Source organism: Triticum dicoccoides, chromosome 4A (assembly GCF_002162155.2).
Source record: "Triticum dicoccoides isolate Atlit2015 ecotype Zavitan chromosome 4A, WEW_v2.0, whole genome shotgun sequence".
Lineage (NCBI taxonomy): Eukaryota > Viridiplantae > Streptophyta > Magnoliopsida > Poales > Poaceae > Triticum > Triticum dicoccoides.
In genome coordinates, this window is record NC_041386.1 from 671466511 (window position 1) to 671484226 (window position 17716).

Genomic DNA, 17716 nt, shown 5'->3' on the forward strand with positions numbered 1-17716 from the left:
GGCGCCCCCCAGGGCCCCTATATAAAGAGGGGGGAGGGAAGGCTGCGCACCCAAGCCCCTGGCGCCTCCCTCTCCCTCCGTAACACCTCTCCCTCTCACTGAGCTTGGTGAAGCCCTGCCGAGATCCCCGCTGCTTCCACCACCATGCCGTCGTGCTTCTGGATCTCCATCAACCTCTCCTTTCCCCTTGCTGGATCAAGAAGGAGGAGACGTCTCTCCCAACCGTACGTGTGTTGAACGCGGAGGTGCCGTCCATTGGCGCTAGGATCATCGGTGATTTGGATCACGACGAGTACGACTCCACCAACCCCGTTCTCTTGAACGCTTCCGCTCGCGATCTACAAGGGTATGTAGATGCACTCCTCTCTCTCGTTGCTAGATGACTCCATAGATTGATCTTGGTGATGCGTAGAAAATTTTTATTTTCTGCAACGTTCCCCAACAGTGGCATCATGAGCTAGGTCTATACATAGTTTCTATGCACGAGTAGACACAAGATCGTTGTGGGCATCGATTTTGTCAATTTACTTGCCACTACTAGTCTTATCTTGTTTCGGAGGCATCGTGGGATGAAGCGGCCCGGACCGACCTTACACGTACGCTTACATGAGACGGGTTCCACCGACTGACATGCACTAGTTGCATAAGGTGGCTAGCGGGTGTCTGTCTCTCCCACTTTAGTCGGATCGGATTCGATGAAAAGGGTCCTTATGAAGGGTAAATATAAATTGGCATATCACGTTGTGTTTTTGGCGTAGGAAAGAAACGTTCTTGCTAGAAACCTATAGCGGCCACGTAAAAACATGCAACAACAATTAGAGGACGTCTAACTTGTTTTTGCAGCATATGCCTTGTGATGTGATATGGCCAAAAGGATGTGATGAATGAAATATATGTGATGTATGAGATTGATCATGTTCTTGTAATAGGAATCACGACTTGCATGTCGATGAGTATGACAACCGGCAGGAGCCATAGGAGTTGTCTTTATTTTTTTGTATGCCCTGCGTGTCATTGAATAACGCCATGTAATTACTTTACTTTATTGCTAAACCATTAGCCGTAGAAGTAGAAGTAATCGTTGGCGTGACAACTTCATGAAGACACGATGATGGAGATCATGGTGTCATGCCGGTGAGGATGATGATCATGGCGCCCCAAAGATGGAGATCAAAAGGAGCAAAATGATATTGGCCATATCATGTCACTATTTGATTGCATGTGATGTTTATCATGTTTTTGCATCTTATTTGCTTAGAACGACGGTGGTAAATAAGATGATCCCCCATAATAATTTCAAGAAAGTGTTTCCCCTAACTGTGCGCCGTTGCGAAAGTCTGTTGTTTCGAAGCACCACGTGATGATCGGGTGTGATAGATTGTAACATTCACATACAAAGGGTGTAAGACAGATTTACACATGCAAAAACACTTAGGATGACTTAACGAGCCTAGCATGTACATACATGGCCTCGGAACACAAGAGACCGAAAGGTCGAACATGAGTCGTATAGAAGATACGATCAACATGAAGATGTTCACCGATGATGACTAGTCCATCTCACGTGATGATTGGACACGGCCTAGTTGAATCGGATCATGGATCGCTTAGATGACTAGAGGGATGTCTGTCTGAGTGGGAGTTCATTATATAATTTGATTAGATGAACTTAATTATCATGAACTTAGTCTAAAATCTTTGCAACATATGTCTTGTAGATCAAATGGCCCATGCTAATGTTGCCCTCAACTTCAACGTGTTCCTAGAGAAAACCAAGCTAAAAGATGATGGCAGCAACTATACGGACTAGGTCCGGAACTTGAGGATCATCCTCATAGCTGCCAAGAAAGCATATGTCCTAGATGCACCGCTAGGTGAAGCACCCGTTTTCCCAGCAACTCAAGACGTTATGAACGCCTGGCAGCCGTGTAGTGATGATTACTCCCTGGTTCAGTGCGGCATGCTTTACAGCTTAGAACCGGGGCTCCAAAAGCATTTTGAGCAGCACAGAGCATATGAGATGTTCCAAGAGCTGAAAATGGTTTTCCAAGCTCACGCCCGGGTTGAGAGATATGAAGTCTCCGACAAGTTCTACAGTTGTAACATGGAGGAGAATGGTTCTGTCAGCGAGCACATGCTCAAAATGTCTGGGTTGCACAACCGCTTATCTCAACTTGGAGTTAATCTCCCGGATGACGCGGTGGTCGACAGAATCCTCCAGTCGCTCCCACCTAGCTACAAGAGCTTTGTGATGAATTTCAATATGCAGGGGATTGTGAAAACCATTCCTGAGGTACATTCAATGCTGAAATCAGCGGAAGTGGAGATCAAAAAGGAACATCAAGTGTTGATGGTCAATAAAACCACTAGTTTCAAGAAAGGCAAGGGTAAGAAGAACTTCAAGAAGGACGGCAAAGGAGTTGCCGCGCCCGGTAAGCCAGTTGCCGGGAAGAAGCCAAAACATGGACTCAAACCTGAGACTGAGTGCTTTTATTGCAAGGGAAGCGGACACTGGAAGCGGAACTGCCCCAAGTACTTAGCGGACAAGAAGGCCGGCAACACCAAATGTATATGTGATATACATGTAATTGATGTGTACCTTACCAGTACTCGTAGTAGCTCCTGGGTATTTGATACCGGTGCGGTTGCTCATATTTGTAACTCAAAACAGGAGCTGCGGAATAAGCGGAGACTAGCGAAGGACGAGGTGACGATGCGCGTCGGGAATGGTTCCAAGGTCGATGTGATCACCGTCGGCACGCTACCTCTACATTTACCTACGGGGTTAGTTTTAAACCTCAATAATTGTTATTTAGTGCCTGCTTTGAGCATGAACATTGTATCTGGATCTCGTTTAACACGAGATGGCTACTCATTTAAATCCGAGAATAATGGTTGTTCTATTTATATGAGAGATATGTTTTATGGTCATGCCCCGCTGGTCAATGGTTTATTCTTAATGAATCTCGAACGTGATGTTACACATATTCATAGTGTGAATACCAAAAGATGTAAGGTTGATAACGATAGTCCCACATACTTGTGGCACTGCCGCCTTGGTCACATTGGTGTCAAACGCATGAAGAAGCTCCATGCTGATGGACTTTTGGAGTCTCTTGATTATGAATCATTTGACACATGCGAACCATGCCTCATGGGAAAAATGACCAAGACTCCGTTCTCCGGAACAATGGAGCGAGCAACCAACTTATTGGAAATCATACATACTGATGTGTGCGGTCCAATGACTGTTGAGGCTCACGAAGGCTATCGTTGCGTTCTCACTCTCACTGACAACTTAAGTAGATATGGGTATGTCTACTTGATGAAACACAAGTCTGAGACCTTTGAAAAGTTCAAGGAATTTTAGAGTGAGGTAGAGAATCAACGTGACTGAAAGATAAAGTTCTTACGATCAGATCATTGGGGAGAATATTTAAGTCATGAATTTGGTATGCACTTAAGGAAATGTGGAATCGTTTCACAACTCACGCCGCCTGGAACACCTTAGCGTAACGGTGTGTCCGAACGTCGTAATTGCACTCTATTGGATATGGTGCGATCTATGATGTCACTCACCGATTTACCGCTATCATTTTGGGGATACGCTCTAGAGACAGCTACATTCACTTTAAATAGGGCACCATCTAAATCCGTTGAGACGACATCGCATGAATTATGGTTTGGGAAGAAACCTAAGCTGTCGTTTCTAAAAGTTTGGGGATGCGATGCTTATGTCAAGAAACTTCAACCTGAAAAGCTCGAACCCAAGTCGAAAAATGCGTCTTCATAGGATACCCTAAGGAAACCATTGGGTATACCTTCTACCTCAGATCCGAAGGCAAGATATTTGTTGCCAAGAATGGGTCCTTTCTGTAGAAAGAGTTTCTCTCGAGAGAAGTAAGTGGGAGGAAAGTAGAACTTGATGAAGTATTGCCTCTTGAACCGGAAAGTAGCACAGCTCAAGAAAATGTTTCTGTGGTGCCTGCACCGGATAGAGAGGAAGTTAATGATGATGATCAAGGTACTTCGGATCAAGTTGCTACTGAACTTCATAGGTCCACAAGGACACGTTCCACACCAGAATGGTATGGCAACCCTGTCCTAGAAATCATATTGTTAGACAACGGTGAACCTTCAAACTATGAAGAAGCGATGGCGGGCCCAGATTCCAACAAATGGCTTGAAGCCATGCAATCCGAGATAGGATCCATGTATGAAAATAAAGTATGGACTTTGACAGACTTGCCCGATGATCGGCGAGCGATAGAAAATAAATGGATCTTTAAGAAGAAGACGGACGCGGATGGTAATGTTACCATCTATAAAGCTCGACTTGTCGCTAAGGGTTATCGACAAGTTCAAGGGGTTGACTACAATGAGACCTTCTCACCCGTAGTGAAGCTTAAGTCCGTCCGAATCATGTTAGCAATTGCCGCATTCTACGATTATGAGATATGGCAAATGGACGTCAAAACGACATTCCTTAACGGCTTTCTTAAGGAAGAATTGTATATGATGCAGCCGGAAGGTTTTGTCGATCCTAAGAATGCTAACAAGGTATGCAAGCTCCAGCGCTCCATCTATGGGCTGGTGCAAGCATCTCAGAGTTGGAACATTCGCTTTAATGAAATGATCAAAGCGTTTGGATTTATGCAGACTTATGGAGAAGCCTGCGTTTACAAGAAAGTGAGTGGGAGCTCTGTAGCATTTCTCATATTATATGTAGATGACATAGTTTTGATGGGAAATGATATAGAACTTTTGGAGAGCATAAAGGCCTACTTGAATACGTGTTTTTCAATGAAGGACCTTGGAGAAGCTTCTTACATATTAGGCATCAAGATCTACAAAGATAGATCAAGACGCCTCATAGGTCTTTCACAAAGCACATACCTTGATAAGATATTGAAGAAGTTTAATATGGATCAGTCCAAGAAGGGGTTCTTGCATGTGTTGCAAGGTGTGAAATTGAGCTCGGCTCAATGTCCGACCATGGTAGAAGATAGAAAAAAGATGAGTGTCGTCCCCTATGCCTTGGCCATAGGGTGTATCATGTATGCCATGTTGTGTACCAGACCTGATGTAAACCTTGCCATAAATTTGGTAGGAAGGTACCAAAGTAATCCCGGCATGGAACACTGGATAGCGGTCAAGAATATCCTGAAGTACCTGAAAAGGACTAAGGATGTGTTTCTCGTATATGGAGGTGGCGAAGAGCTCGTCGTAAAGGGTTACGTAGACGCTAGCTTCGACACAGATCTGGATGATTCTAAGTCACAAACCGGATACGTGTATATTTTGAATGGTGGGGCAGTAAGCTGGTGCAGTTGCAAGCAAAGCGTCGTGGCGGGATCTACATGTGAAGCGGGGTACATGGCAGCCTTAGAGGCAGCACATGAAGCAATCTGGATGAAGGAGTTCATTACCGACCTAGGAGTTATTCCCAATGCGTCGGAGCCAATGACTCTCTTCTGTGACAACACTGGAGCCATTGCCCTTGCCAAGGAGCCCAGGTTTCACAAGAAGACTAGGCACATCAAGCGTCGCTTCAACTCCATTCATGAAAATGTTCAAGATGGAGACATAGATATTTGTAAAGTGCACACAGATCTGAATGTCGCAGATCCGTTGACTAAACCTCTTCCGCGAGCAAAACATGATCAACACCAGAACGCTATGGGTGTTCGATTCATCATAGTGTAAGTAGATTATTGACTCTAGTGCAAGTAGGAGACTGTTGGAAATATGCCCTAGAGGCAATAATAAAATGATTATTATTATATTTCCTTGTTCAAGATAATTGTCTATTGTTCATGCTATAATTGTGTTATCCGGAAATCGTAATACATGTGTGAATACATAGACCATAATATGCCCCTAGTGAGCCTCTAGTTAACTAGCTCGTTGATCAATGGATGGTTATGATTTCTTGACCATGACATTAGATGTCATTGATAACGGGATCACATCATTGGGAGAATGATTTGATGGACAAAACCCAATCCTAAGCATAGCACAAGATCGTGTAGTTCGTTTGCTAGAGCTTTTCTAATGTCAAGTATCATTTCCTTAGACCATGAGATCGTGTAACTCCCGAATACCGTAAGAGTGCTTTGGGTGTACCAAATGTCACAACGTAACTGGGTGGCCATAAAGATACACTACAAGTATCTCCGAAAGTGTCTGTTGGGTTGGCACAGATTGAGACTGGGATTTGTCACTCCGTATGACGGAGAGGTATCTCTGGGCCCACTCGGTAATGCATCATCATAATGAGCTCAATGTGACCAGGTGGTTGATCACGGGATCATGCATTACGGTACGAGTAAAGTTACTTGCCAGTAACGAGATTGAACGAGGTATTGTGATACCGACGTCGAATCTCGGGCAAGTAACGTACTGATTGACAAAGGGAATCGTATACGGGATTACTTGAATCCTTGACATCGTGGTTCATTCGATGAGATCATCGAGGAGCATGTGGGAGCCAACATGGGTATCCATATCCCGCTGTTGGTTATTGACCGGCGAGTCGTCTCGGTCATGTCTGCGTGTCTCCCGAACCTGTAGGGTCTACACACTTAAGGTTCGATGACGCTAGGGTTGTAGAGATATTAGTATGCAGTAACCCGAAAGTTGTTCGGAGTCCCGGATGAGATCCCGAACGTCACGAGGAGTTCCGAAATGGTCCGGAGGTAAAGATTTGTATATAGGAAGTCCAGTTTCGGCCACCGGGAAAGTTTCGGGGGTCACCGGTATTGTACCGGAACCACCGGAAGGATCCCGAGGGTCCACCAGGTGGGGCCACCTATCCCGGAGGGCCCCATGGGCTGAAGTGGGAAGAGAACCAGCCCCTGGTGGGCTGGTGCGCCCCCCTTGGGCCTCCCCCTGCGCCTAGGGTTGGAAACCCTGGGGGTGGGGGCGCCCCACCTGACTTGGGGGGCAAGTCCCCCCCTTTAGCCGCCGCCCCCCCCCCCCCCTTGAGATTGGATCTATAGGGGGGCGGGGCCCCCCAGGGCCCCTATATAAAGAGGGGCGGAGGGAGGGCTGCGCACCCAAGCCCCTTGTGCCTCCCTCTCCCTCCATAACACCTCTCCCTCTCGCTGAGCTTGGCGAAGCCCTGCCGAGATCCCTGCTGCTTCCACCACCACGCCGTCGTGCTGCTGGATCTCCATCAACCTCTCCTTTCCCCTTGCCGGATGAAGAAGGAGGAGACGTCTCTCCCAACCGTATGTGTGTTGAACGCGGAGGAGCCGTCCGTTCGGCGCTAGGATTATCGGTAATTTGGATCACGACGAGTACGACTCCATCAACCCCGTTCTCTTGAACGCCTCCGCTCGCGATCTACAAGGGTATGTAGATGCACTCCTCTCTCTCATTGCTAGATGACTCCATAGATTGATCTTGGTGATGCGTAGAATTTTTTTATTTTCTGCAACGTTCCCCAATAGTCTGGCCCAGACGCCATGGGCCTCGGCCTTTGGACCCGTGGCCTCCGCAAAACTCCTTTTGCACTGAGCTAAAGCCTCATGGGCTTGACCCCTTGGCCTCACCATATCATCCAATATATGAATCTTTACCTCCGGACCATTCCGGAGCTCCTCGTCATGTCCGTGATCTCATTCGGGACTCCGAACAACATTCGGTCACCAACATACATAACTCATATAATACTATATCGTCAACGAACGTTAAGCGCGCGGACCCTATGGGTTCGAGAACTATGTAGACATGACCGAGACACCTCTCTAGTCAATAACCAATAGCGGAACCTGGATGCCCATATTGGCTCCTACATATTCTACGAAGATCTTTATCGGTCCAACCGCATAACAACATACGTTGTTCCATTTGTCATTGTTATGTTACTTTCCCGAGATTTGATTGTCGGTATCTCAATACCTAGTTCAATCTCGTTACTGATAAGTCTCTTTACTCGTTCCGTAATGCATCATCCTGTAACTAACTCATTAGTCACATTGCTTACAAGGCTTATAGTGATGTGCATTACCGAGAGGGCCCAAAGATACCTCTCCGACAATCGGAGTGACAAATCCTAATCTCTATCTATGCCAACTCAACAAACACCATCGGAGACACATGTAGAGCACCTTTATAATCACCCAGTTACGTTGTGACGTTTGGTAGCATAAAAAGTGTTCCTCCGGTAACCGTGAGTTGCATAATCTCATAGTCATAGGAACATGTATAAGTCATGAAGAAAACAATAGCAGTAAACTAAAACGATCAAGTGCTAAGATAACAGAATGGGTTAAGTCAATCATATCATTCTCCTAATGATGTGATCCCGTTTATCAAATGACAACTCATGTTTATGGTTAGAAAACCTAAATCATCTTTGATTAAGGAGCTAGTCAAGTAGAGGCATACTAGTGACACTATTTTGTCTATGTATTCACATATGTATTATGTTTCCGGTTAATACAATTATAGCATGAATAATAAACATTGATCATGATATAAGGAAATATATAATAACTTTATTATTGCCTCTAGGGCATATTTCCTTCAGTTGTCACGCGTGTAGCAGAGATGCCGCCTCGCATAGTGGTTGCATGTCCCACCGGCTGGGCCCGCGGGCAGCAGAATCTGTCGGCCTATGGCCCGGCAGGAGCAGCGCACGCCGCCTCGTCTTGTGGCGGCTGGGCCCACCAGGCCCGCCCCGTTCCATCCCGGCGAGAGGAACTGTGGTAAATACGTTATACCCCGCGTGACCGCCTCCTGCCGTGGCGGCAGGGCCCCCCACCTCCTGGCGTGGCGGCAAGTGCCACGTGTCACCTGCCGCCACGGTCCAGGGGTCTTTTTTGTCAAATATATCGACGGGTAGTACTTTTTGACAATTCTGTTAGTCAGGGGGTCCTTTTGGACAAAAAATCATCTATGATATAGTCGCGACATCGACTCATGATGGCCGCGTGACGCACGCGAGCCTCCTCCTCCGCGCCACTGCATTGTGCCACCGCAAGGAATCAGGACAACACCATCTCCGGGGAACCGCCTGGGAGAGAGGAATGATTCAATGCCGCTACCTGGTCAACAAATGCAGTGGGTGGCCCGTATGAAGAAAGATGAGAGGGACGGTTAGCGACGGGAGAGATACGGGGATGAGTGGTGCGAAGACGAGTGGATGTGTTTGCAACGATTGCGTTTTTCCCGATCAATTTCGTTCGCTGACATAGTTGTTCCTCTGCTAAAGATTCGCGATCAAATCCAACGGTTAAAAAGACATTTGTCCCTATTTCATCTCGTAAAGTTCCGCCCTCGCAGTTTGGTCAAAAGAGTTAGACCTAATCCAACAAACAATACAAGGAATCTTTTAAAAACTTGAAAAAAAGAATGTATTTTTAGAACTAAAGAAATGTACTGTGTTTGGGATAACAAATAAATCAAGGTACATACGAGACCGGATGTCATACACAACGACAACCCCCTCGGTCCTCTCTATCTCACTCCCCAGTCCCCACTCCACTCGATTCGCTCTCGCTGAGCAAGCCGGCGCCCGGAGCAGAGCCCGAGATCCCTCCCCGCCGCGCCGGGCCGTGGTTTCCACTAGCCGAGCTCGCAAAAGCCGCTGCCTTCCATCCCTATTCTCGCCCGCTCGGGGGAGCAACGGAGCCGCGCGCCATGGGGTCCGTGTCCCTGAAGCTGCCGGCGTCCCGCCGCCGCCACGGCGGGCCGCTCTCCTGCCTCTGCTCACCGGCGCCGCTCAACCTCCTCATGCTGCTCTCCCTTCTCTGCACCAACCTCCTCGCCTTCTTCGCCTTCTTCGCCGCCCCTCCCCGCCACGACCCCGCCGCCGGCACAACCCCCTCCGCCTCCTCCAACCTCTCCGCGCACGTCGCCGCCATCGCGCTCGAGATCGGCGGTGGGTCCTCCTCCTCCGGCGCCCGCCTCCCGGACGGCCTGCCCCCGGAGCTGCTCCTCTTCCTCACCCCGCACGCGCTGCCGCTCGGCCGCGACGCGCGGACGGGGCTCACCCACATGCCGGCCTCCGTCGCGGCCTCCTGCCTCCGCTCCCCGTCCGCGCTGGCGCTCCTCTCGGCCTTCATGTCCTACGCGCCCCACTCCGCCTGCCCGCGCAACGCCACCCTCCCGCGCCGGCTCGTCTCCAAGGGCTGCGAGCCGCTGCCCCGCCGCCGGTGCCTCTCCCGCGGGCCCCGCGCCCCGCTCCCGTCCTCCGGCATGGGCCTCGACCACCGCCGCTGGGACGGCCCCGCGCGCGGCGGCGGCCACGAGTTCCTCGTCGACGACGTGCTGCGCCTGGCCGCGTCCAAGATCCGGATCGGCCTCGACGTCGCCGGCGGCGCCGCTAACTTCGCCGCCCGGATGAGGGAGCGCGGGGTCACCGTCGTCACCTCCGTGCTCGACGGGCCCGGGAAGCCGATGAACGAGTTCGTGGCGGCGAGGGGCCTGTTCCCGCTCCTGCTCTCGCCGGCGCACCGGTTCCCCTTCTACGATGGGGTGTTTGACCTGGTGCACGTCGGCACCGCGGCGCTGGACGAGGCCGGGTCGCCCGCCATGGGGCAGGCGGCGACGCCGGAGGCGCTGGAGTTCTTCCTGTTCGACGTCGACAGGGTGCTGCGCGCCGGCGGGCTGCTCTGGATCGACAGCTACGTGTGCCAGAGCGAGGAGAGGAGGCGAGTGGTTGCCAAGCTCGTTGACAGGTTTGGTTACAAGAAGCTCAAGTGGGTCGTCGGAGAGAAGGCCGGCGGTGCAGCGACATCAACCTACCTCTCGGCGGTGCTGCGAAAGCCGGCAAGAAGCTGAAATCATACTACACAAGGATTGTTCAATCCAGGCTCCTTGGTCAGAGGTACGACGACTGTACCTTCAAATTGTTTGTAGCTCGCAGATTTTGATGGGACGACAAGGAATTTTTTAGATTACAGAAGAAACCGGTGCTACGGATTAGCTTGATTCCATTGGTTGTTGAATGTTGAGAGATAGTGACTGAAAATAACTGCAAGATTGTACAACTCTTCTACATTGGTTGTTGAACGTTGAGAGATAGTGACTGGAAATAACTGCAAGATTGTACTTCCTTCGATTCATATTACTTGTCGCTCAAATGGAAGTATCTAGACGTATTTCAGTGCTAGATACATCAATTTGAGCAACACGAAATATGGATCAGAGGGAGTTTCTACATTTGTTGATGCTATTAGATGGGACACAAGCCGTGCAGTGCTACTTTTGTTGCTCTATTGGTGAATTGCAATTTGTGGAAGAGGTTGGCAAATGGTGTACACTGTACTGATCTTCCATTTCAGGAAGAATGCGAAATTAACTGACGCTGTTCGAATCGAGCTACCTACCCATGATATGGTCCATCCAAGTCTATCATTGATAGTATGTTGTGCAGCTCCTTTCAATCCATCTGTCTATCATTAATTCCCATCTAGCTTAGGCAAACCTGCATAAGCAAAATAGTCCAACAATTGGTTATCTTATTTATCGTGACAATTATTAACTGACAAAATTATTGACATCTTGTGCTTGAAGCTTGATTACGAATAGCTTTTATTTTCTGAAACAATATGTGTTTTGCGCTAATTTACGTGTCATGCAAAAAATATCATGTCATATTTTGTTGTTTTTCTATTTGACACTGGCCTACAGATATGAATTCATTATAGTTAGTTACATGAGTTGCCGTGTATCAGAGTTATTATATGACATGTTCCTATCTAATTGTACTAATTTATAGCAACACCATGTCCATATGGATCAGGTTATTAAGGTGGTTTGCTTCTTCTGGAGCAGTGGGAAACACAACCGATTTTTATCATCCGAAACCAATCAAAATATAGTTGCCGGTGCATTTCATACAGCCATAGCATCACTGATGTTCAATCTTCGGATTTCTGATGGTCTAAGGCGTCTAGAAAAGGAGGATACACTATATCTCCGAAGTGCATATGAAGTTTTCTTAACCGCAGACTGAAGAGTTGCCATGTAAAAGTTTTTTGCCGAACATAAAACTATCAATTCTAGGAGCACCATCTGATGAAACCAGGGATTTCTGTGCTTTCCTTCCCTGTACATACACAAACTGCTTACCTACAAAATGAAGGTCAGGATGAGTGAATGACTGTATCAGCAGGCAGCAGCACATACACATCTCCTCCAAAGTGTAAAGGCTGCCTGAAATGCTGCATTGTTACCGTTATGCGACGTAAATCATGTTAGTGCTATATGGAACTGTTATAATGTTCACCCCTGTTTGCTCTCAGTTTTCGTTGTTACTAGGGAGTGGTTGCAGTTTGAAATGCTAATTTCCTTGGTGAGAATTTGTGGCATTTTAGTCGTTGAAATGGTTCGTGGCTTAATATTTTTGTGTATTTTTGATCCTTCATGTTCAGTGCACACATTGGTCCTACTGATTTTGGCAACTGGGTAGGAATAAGTTCAGAATTTTGGTTGATCGGCTTTCACCAGTCGGCAGAAAAAAGGTTGGTACTTCGGTGATATATAATCTTGCGAGTGTTGCTAGCTGGGGTCTTTCTTTGCTGCTGCTTCTGTGACAAGGTTTGTGTTGGCCGGCGTTAATTTTCTGTGACAAGGTTAATTTTCTGTAAGGTTCCATGTCTTTTTGTTTTTGTTCATCATAGTGGAACCTAGTTTGTTCCTTTTACCCCCCAAAAAATGGACCAGGTATAAATGTGTTAGTTCCCAGTTCATCTTTATCTGGTTGAAGGTTTGTAGCTTGCATGGTGACAGTTTCACCATGGTGTTTCCATTATTTATGTATCTTTCACCATGTTATGTTGCGACTGTCTCTTGATGTGGATGCTGAATTGACGAGATTGATTGGCTTTTTTTGGGACACTCGATTTGGCTGAATAAATTTGTTGCCCAGTGTTTTTGTTCTTCATAGTGTACCCTGGTCTTGTTCCTTTTACCATCAATGTGCTAATTCCTAGTTCATCTTCATCTGGATGAAGTTTTGTAGATTGCTTTGGTGACAGTTTCACCATGATGTTTCCATTATTTATCTACAAAAAAATGATGATAATTTGGCTGATTCACATGGCGACAGTTTCCACAGCAACACCTCGAGAAGTCGAGATGTATAAAAGAACTTAAACTTACAAAAAGATAAAAATGCGCATCCAGGGAATTAAACTTACAAAAAGATAAAAATGAGAAGAAATGCGCATCAATTGGATTCTGTATTCGGATTTGCAAAAAATGAGCAAAAATATTAGATTGGAGATTTTTTTGGGACACTCGATTTGGCTGAATAAATTTGTTGCCCAGTGTTTTTGTTCTTCATAGTGTACCCTGGTCTTGTTCCTTTTACCATCAATGTGCTAATTCCTAGTTCATCTTCATCTGGATGAAGTTTTGTAGATTGCTTTGGTGACAGTTTCACCATGATGTTTCCATTATTTATCTACAAAAAAATGATGATAATTTGGCTGATTCAGATGGCGATAGTTTCCACAGCAACACCTCGAGAAGTCGAGATGTATAAAAGAACTTAAACTTACAAAAAGATAAAAATGCGCATCCAGGGAATTAAACTTACAAAATGATAAAAATGAGAAGAAATGCGCATCAATTGGATTCTGTATTCGGATTTGCAAAAAATGAGCAAAAATATTAGATTGGAGAAGTGGGGTATCGATCCCCATACCTCTCGCATGCTAAGCGAGCGCTCTACCATCTGAGCTACATCCCCTGTTATGAATCTACTAATTAACTTACCTGAGTATTCCCTCCGTCCGAAAATACTTGTCATCAAAATAGATAAAAAGGGGTGTATTTAGAACTAAAATATATCTAGATACATCTCCTTTTGTCCATTTTGATGACAAGTATTTTCGGACAGAGGGAGTAGATGGTAGTTTACATGGCTTGTTGAAAATCGCAATTGTGTGGTGAATAAAAAGGTGGTTATGTATACGGTATACCCCACTTCTTTGTTTTTTGCGTTCAGTTTCACCAAAGTTTAACCAGGGCCGGTCCTGATATTTCGGGGGCCCAGGGCAAAATTACAACCCGGGGACAAAAGGAGATGTATCTAGATATATTTTAATCTTTATTTTGAAACAATAAACAATAATAAGTTAGGTAAAGGAATGAATCTAAAATAATAATCTCATTTCTTTTTAGATTCATTCCTTTACCTAACTTATTATTGTCTATTGTTTCAAAATAAAATGAAAATTGTAAATAGTGTATTCCTTTATTTAATTAGACAGATCGAATACCTGACAGAGGGCAAACATCAAGATGAAAGGTTTAAAGTTTAAAAGCTTCATTTGCAACAATAAAAGATCATTTACCTACCCGACGGCTACGGGAGTCTGAGTGGCTTTATTATATAACCATGTTTGGATTGAAGTTATGTGTGTATAGCTGAGACCTTCTTCCAATTTTTAAGTTAAATTTGCAGTCATGATGATTTGGAGAGAGAATGCAAAGAACGACAATCGAACATATAGCAGGCAACTTTTTCAATAGATAAGGCGATTGGTGTTGTGTCGACAAAGTACAGACAAATAGAACAACTGGCACACGAAATTAAAATTTTGTACTGCGTCATATGCGAGACCTTCTAAGATCTGACTGCTACTGAACCATATGAACGTGACCAACTAGAAAGAGCAGGTTAGGGATGACCTTATAAGTGGAGTGGCTTCGTCTTGCACATGACAGGCATCTCACGAACGGCGGATAACACAATGGGACTGGGGACCTGGAGGAAGACCAGCCGGCCGCATGGCGGAGAGCGATCTACATCGGCGCCGCGACTCGCGGTCGGGGCCCTCGGGAGAATAGGATCGTCGCGAAGTGGCGAACTCGCGATGGGAAGAAGGAAAACAGAAATTTCTCCGTGCGCTCCAGGTCGATGCCTCCTTATGGTCTGGGCCATGGGCTCCTTGTGAACCCTGGAGGGGCCCCTAGATTTCGGGGGCCCTGGGCGGCCACCCCCTCAGGGCCGGCCCTGAGTTTAACGACCTGAGGAGGTCATGACCCTAGCAAAAAAGCAGCCGTACAGCTTTGAACCCTACCGCATGAGTAATACTTCCTCCGTTCCTAAATGTAAGTCTTTCTAGAGATTCTAATAAGAAACTACATACGGAGCAAAGTGAGTGAACCTACACTCTAAATATATCTATATACATCTGTATGTAGTCCACGGTGGAATCTCTAAAAAGACTTAGTACAAGTATCTTGTTCGTTCCGTTTCTTTTTGACCTCCCGAATCAGGAAAGAGTTTCTTCATCTATCAACTTCCTTGTCTCCCAGCATGTCAACGGCCTTGAGGCAGTCCGATTCAACAACTATGGGCGAAATAGTCCATTGTAGAGCTAGCGAAACACCTTCAGAGATACTAGTAGCTTCTGACTCAAGAGTGTCCTGACCTGTGATTAAAATGTCCAGCCTGCTGTGAAGCTAAGACCATCTTCAACAGACGCCGAACGCGCCGCGCGCCGCACGCCCATCATCTGGTTTGGCACGGCGCGCAGCGCTAGCTCCAGCAACTGCGCTAAAGTGCAGCGCGCACGCGTCGCTCCAGCAACGCGCAAAAAATGCAGCGCGCACACAATATTTTTTTTATTTTTAGAATCGGAAGCATAGATAAATAAAAACTAGATAGATTGCATAAATAAAAAACGATACAAAGGTATTTTACATCGGTGCAACTAGATAGATAGTTTGAAAGCATAGATAAACTACGGCACAACTAGATAGAAACTACTCCAAGTCGCTATCATCATCACCATCATCATACTCGTCGGTGTCGTCCGAGGTATCGAGCCATATGTCCAACCAACGATCATCGTTTTCCGTGAAGAACGACCTCCCACCTGCTGCAACGATATCTGACTGCGCATTCGCCAATGCCTTCCGCCGACGCTTCTCCAACCGCGAATTGCGGCGCCTTCGCGTGTCCTCCTCGCGGCACCTTGCCCAGTAGGATTGCTCGTAGGCGACGTCCTCCGGGTGGCGCCGACGCCACTCCCCCATGACCCGCTCGTCCTCCTGGGCAACGAGGAGGCGGCGCTGCCGCTCAGTGTGCTCCACACGGTCTTCTGCCGTGTTAAGACGAGGCGACGGGGCGACGTTCAGCGCCTGCTGGAGCGTGTAGACGTCCTGGAAATTCATCTGCCCGCGCGGCCTGCCTAGGTGCCACGCCGCCGCGTCGTACGCGCGGGCGGCCTCGTGCGTCGTCCCGTAGGTGCCCAGGCCGAGCCGGAGATCGCCGAAGCATATCTCAGAGTAGTACCCACCGTTGCGGCGCAGGCGGACGCCGCAGAAGCCCGACGCTCCTCGGCGGCGCGGCGGTATGGTGGCGCGTCGTTGGCGGGGCGCTGGAGCGGTGGAGGCGCGCGTGGCAGAGGGAGGGGGGGAAGAGGTGCGTGGCAGAGGAAGTGAAATCGGAGTCGTGGAGAAGGCGCGTGGCGAGCGCCGCATTTTATAGGCACGCCGGAAGCGGTGCGCCAAAAATAGCGCGCGAGCTGCCGCCTTTTCGCGCGCGCGCGCAAACGGTTCCCGCGCGCGAGAGTTTCCCACCATCGCTGGAGCGCGGCAAAACATTCCGCGCGCGCTAAAAGCTGGGTTTACCGCGCGTGCGCGTCTTTTGACACGCCTGTTGGAGATGCTCTAATAACACCATCACAATCTCTTAATTGGCACCAGTCCTCTTGAAGCCGGTGTGGCATGACTGTGATGCTGAAACCTGGGGCTTGGCCGCCGCTTAATCTGGGCATCAAACATGTCCCTGGAATGGCTCTGATCAACGAGTGTGAGCCTGGCCTTCTCTTTTACTCCCTTCGTCCTATAATATAAGAACGTTTTTGGCACTATGTTATTACTTTTAGCACCCGTAGAACTGGACACTTTGTCCTTGCTGCTATTACCATTTGCATTTGGTGCTTATTATGCTGTCCTGATTGACTTTCAATAGTTATAGTCTTGTTGTAAGTATTGCTTCTCTAACCGGGATTTGTGTTGGTCGGCTTTATTTTCCATGTCTTTGTGTTTTTGTTCATCATATTGGGACCTGGTCTTTCTTTCTTTCTTCCTTTTTTGCGAGAGAATTTTTCAATTTATTCATTAATCATGGCAGTATAAAGAACACAAGAGGTAATAAAAATTACAACCAGGTCCATAGACCACCTAGCAATGACTATAAGCACTGGAGCGCGCCTTGTGAGCCGAAGGTGCGTCGCCGTCATCGCCCCTCCCTCTACGGAGCCGGGTAAACCTTGTTGTAGTAGACAGTCGGGAAGTCGTCGTGCTAAGGCCCCAAAAGATCAGCACACCAGAGCAGCAACCATCGCCAATGAAGAGAGTTGTAGATCAGAAAGATCATACTTGTAACCACACGAACGAAGATGAACTGGATCCAAATAGATCCATCGAAGACCAGCACCGGACGAATCCCCTGAGATCCGATGGAGACGCACCTCCACACATCCTCCTCTGACGCTATCTGCACCATCGGGGCGACGATAGGACGTGGGAGACATTATTCCTACTGAGGGACATCGCCACCGCCACACAGCTCCAACCAAGACGATTAAGCTAACAAAAACGAGAACAGGGTCCCTCCCGCCGGCGGGGGGCTGAGATCCTCCACACCTCCATGGCCCAAAGGCCATGTGAGATGGGACTGATCGGCGCCGGCGCCGGTGGGAGAAGGAAGGAGACTTTTCTTGGGGAGGAGGAAAGACAT

General features: G+C 47.6%; 1 protein-coding gene and 1 non-coding gene across 2 annotated transcripts; one reads left to right on the top strand and one right to left on the bottom strand.

Annotated features, from left to right (window-relative positions):
- The first annotated feature begins 9458 nt into the window (after positions 1-9458).
- LOC119287874 lies at positions 9459-12680 on the top strand. The gene is made up of 2 exons (XM_037567501.1): positions 9459-10837; positions 11756-12680. Exon 1 carries the CDS (start codon positions 9649-9651, stop codon positions 10789-10791), a length of 1143 nt encoding a protein of 380 aa, XP_037423398.1. The 5' UTR covers positions 9459-9648; the 3' UTR covers positions 10792-10837; positions 11756-12680.
- A 955-nt stretch (positions 12681-13635) lies between these two features.
- On the bottom strand, positions 13636-13708 carry TRNAA-AGC. Its single transcript has one exon. It is a non-coding gene; the product is annotated as a tRNA-Ala (tRNA).
- Positions 13709-17716: the final 4008 nt, after the last annotated feature.

Bases quoted from the DNA above. Each gene is read 5' to 3' on its own strand.
- LOC119287874 (XM_037567501.1), top strand. From the start codon at position 9,649: ATGGGGTCCGTGTCCCTGAAGCTGCCGGCGTCCCGCCGCCGCCACGGC.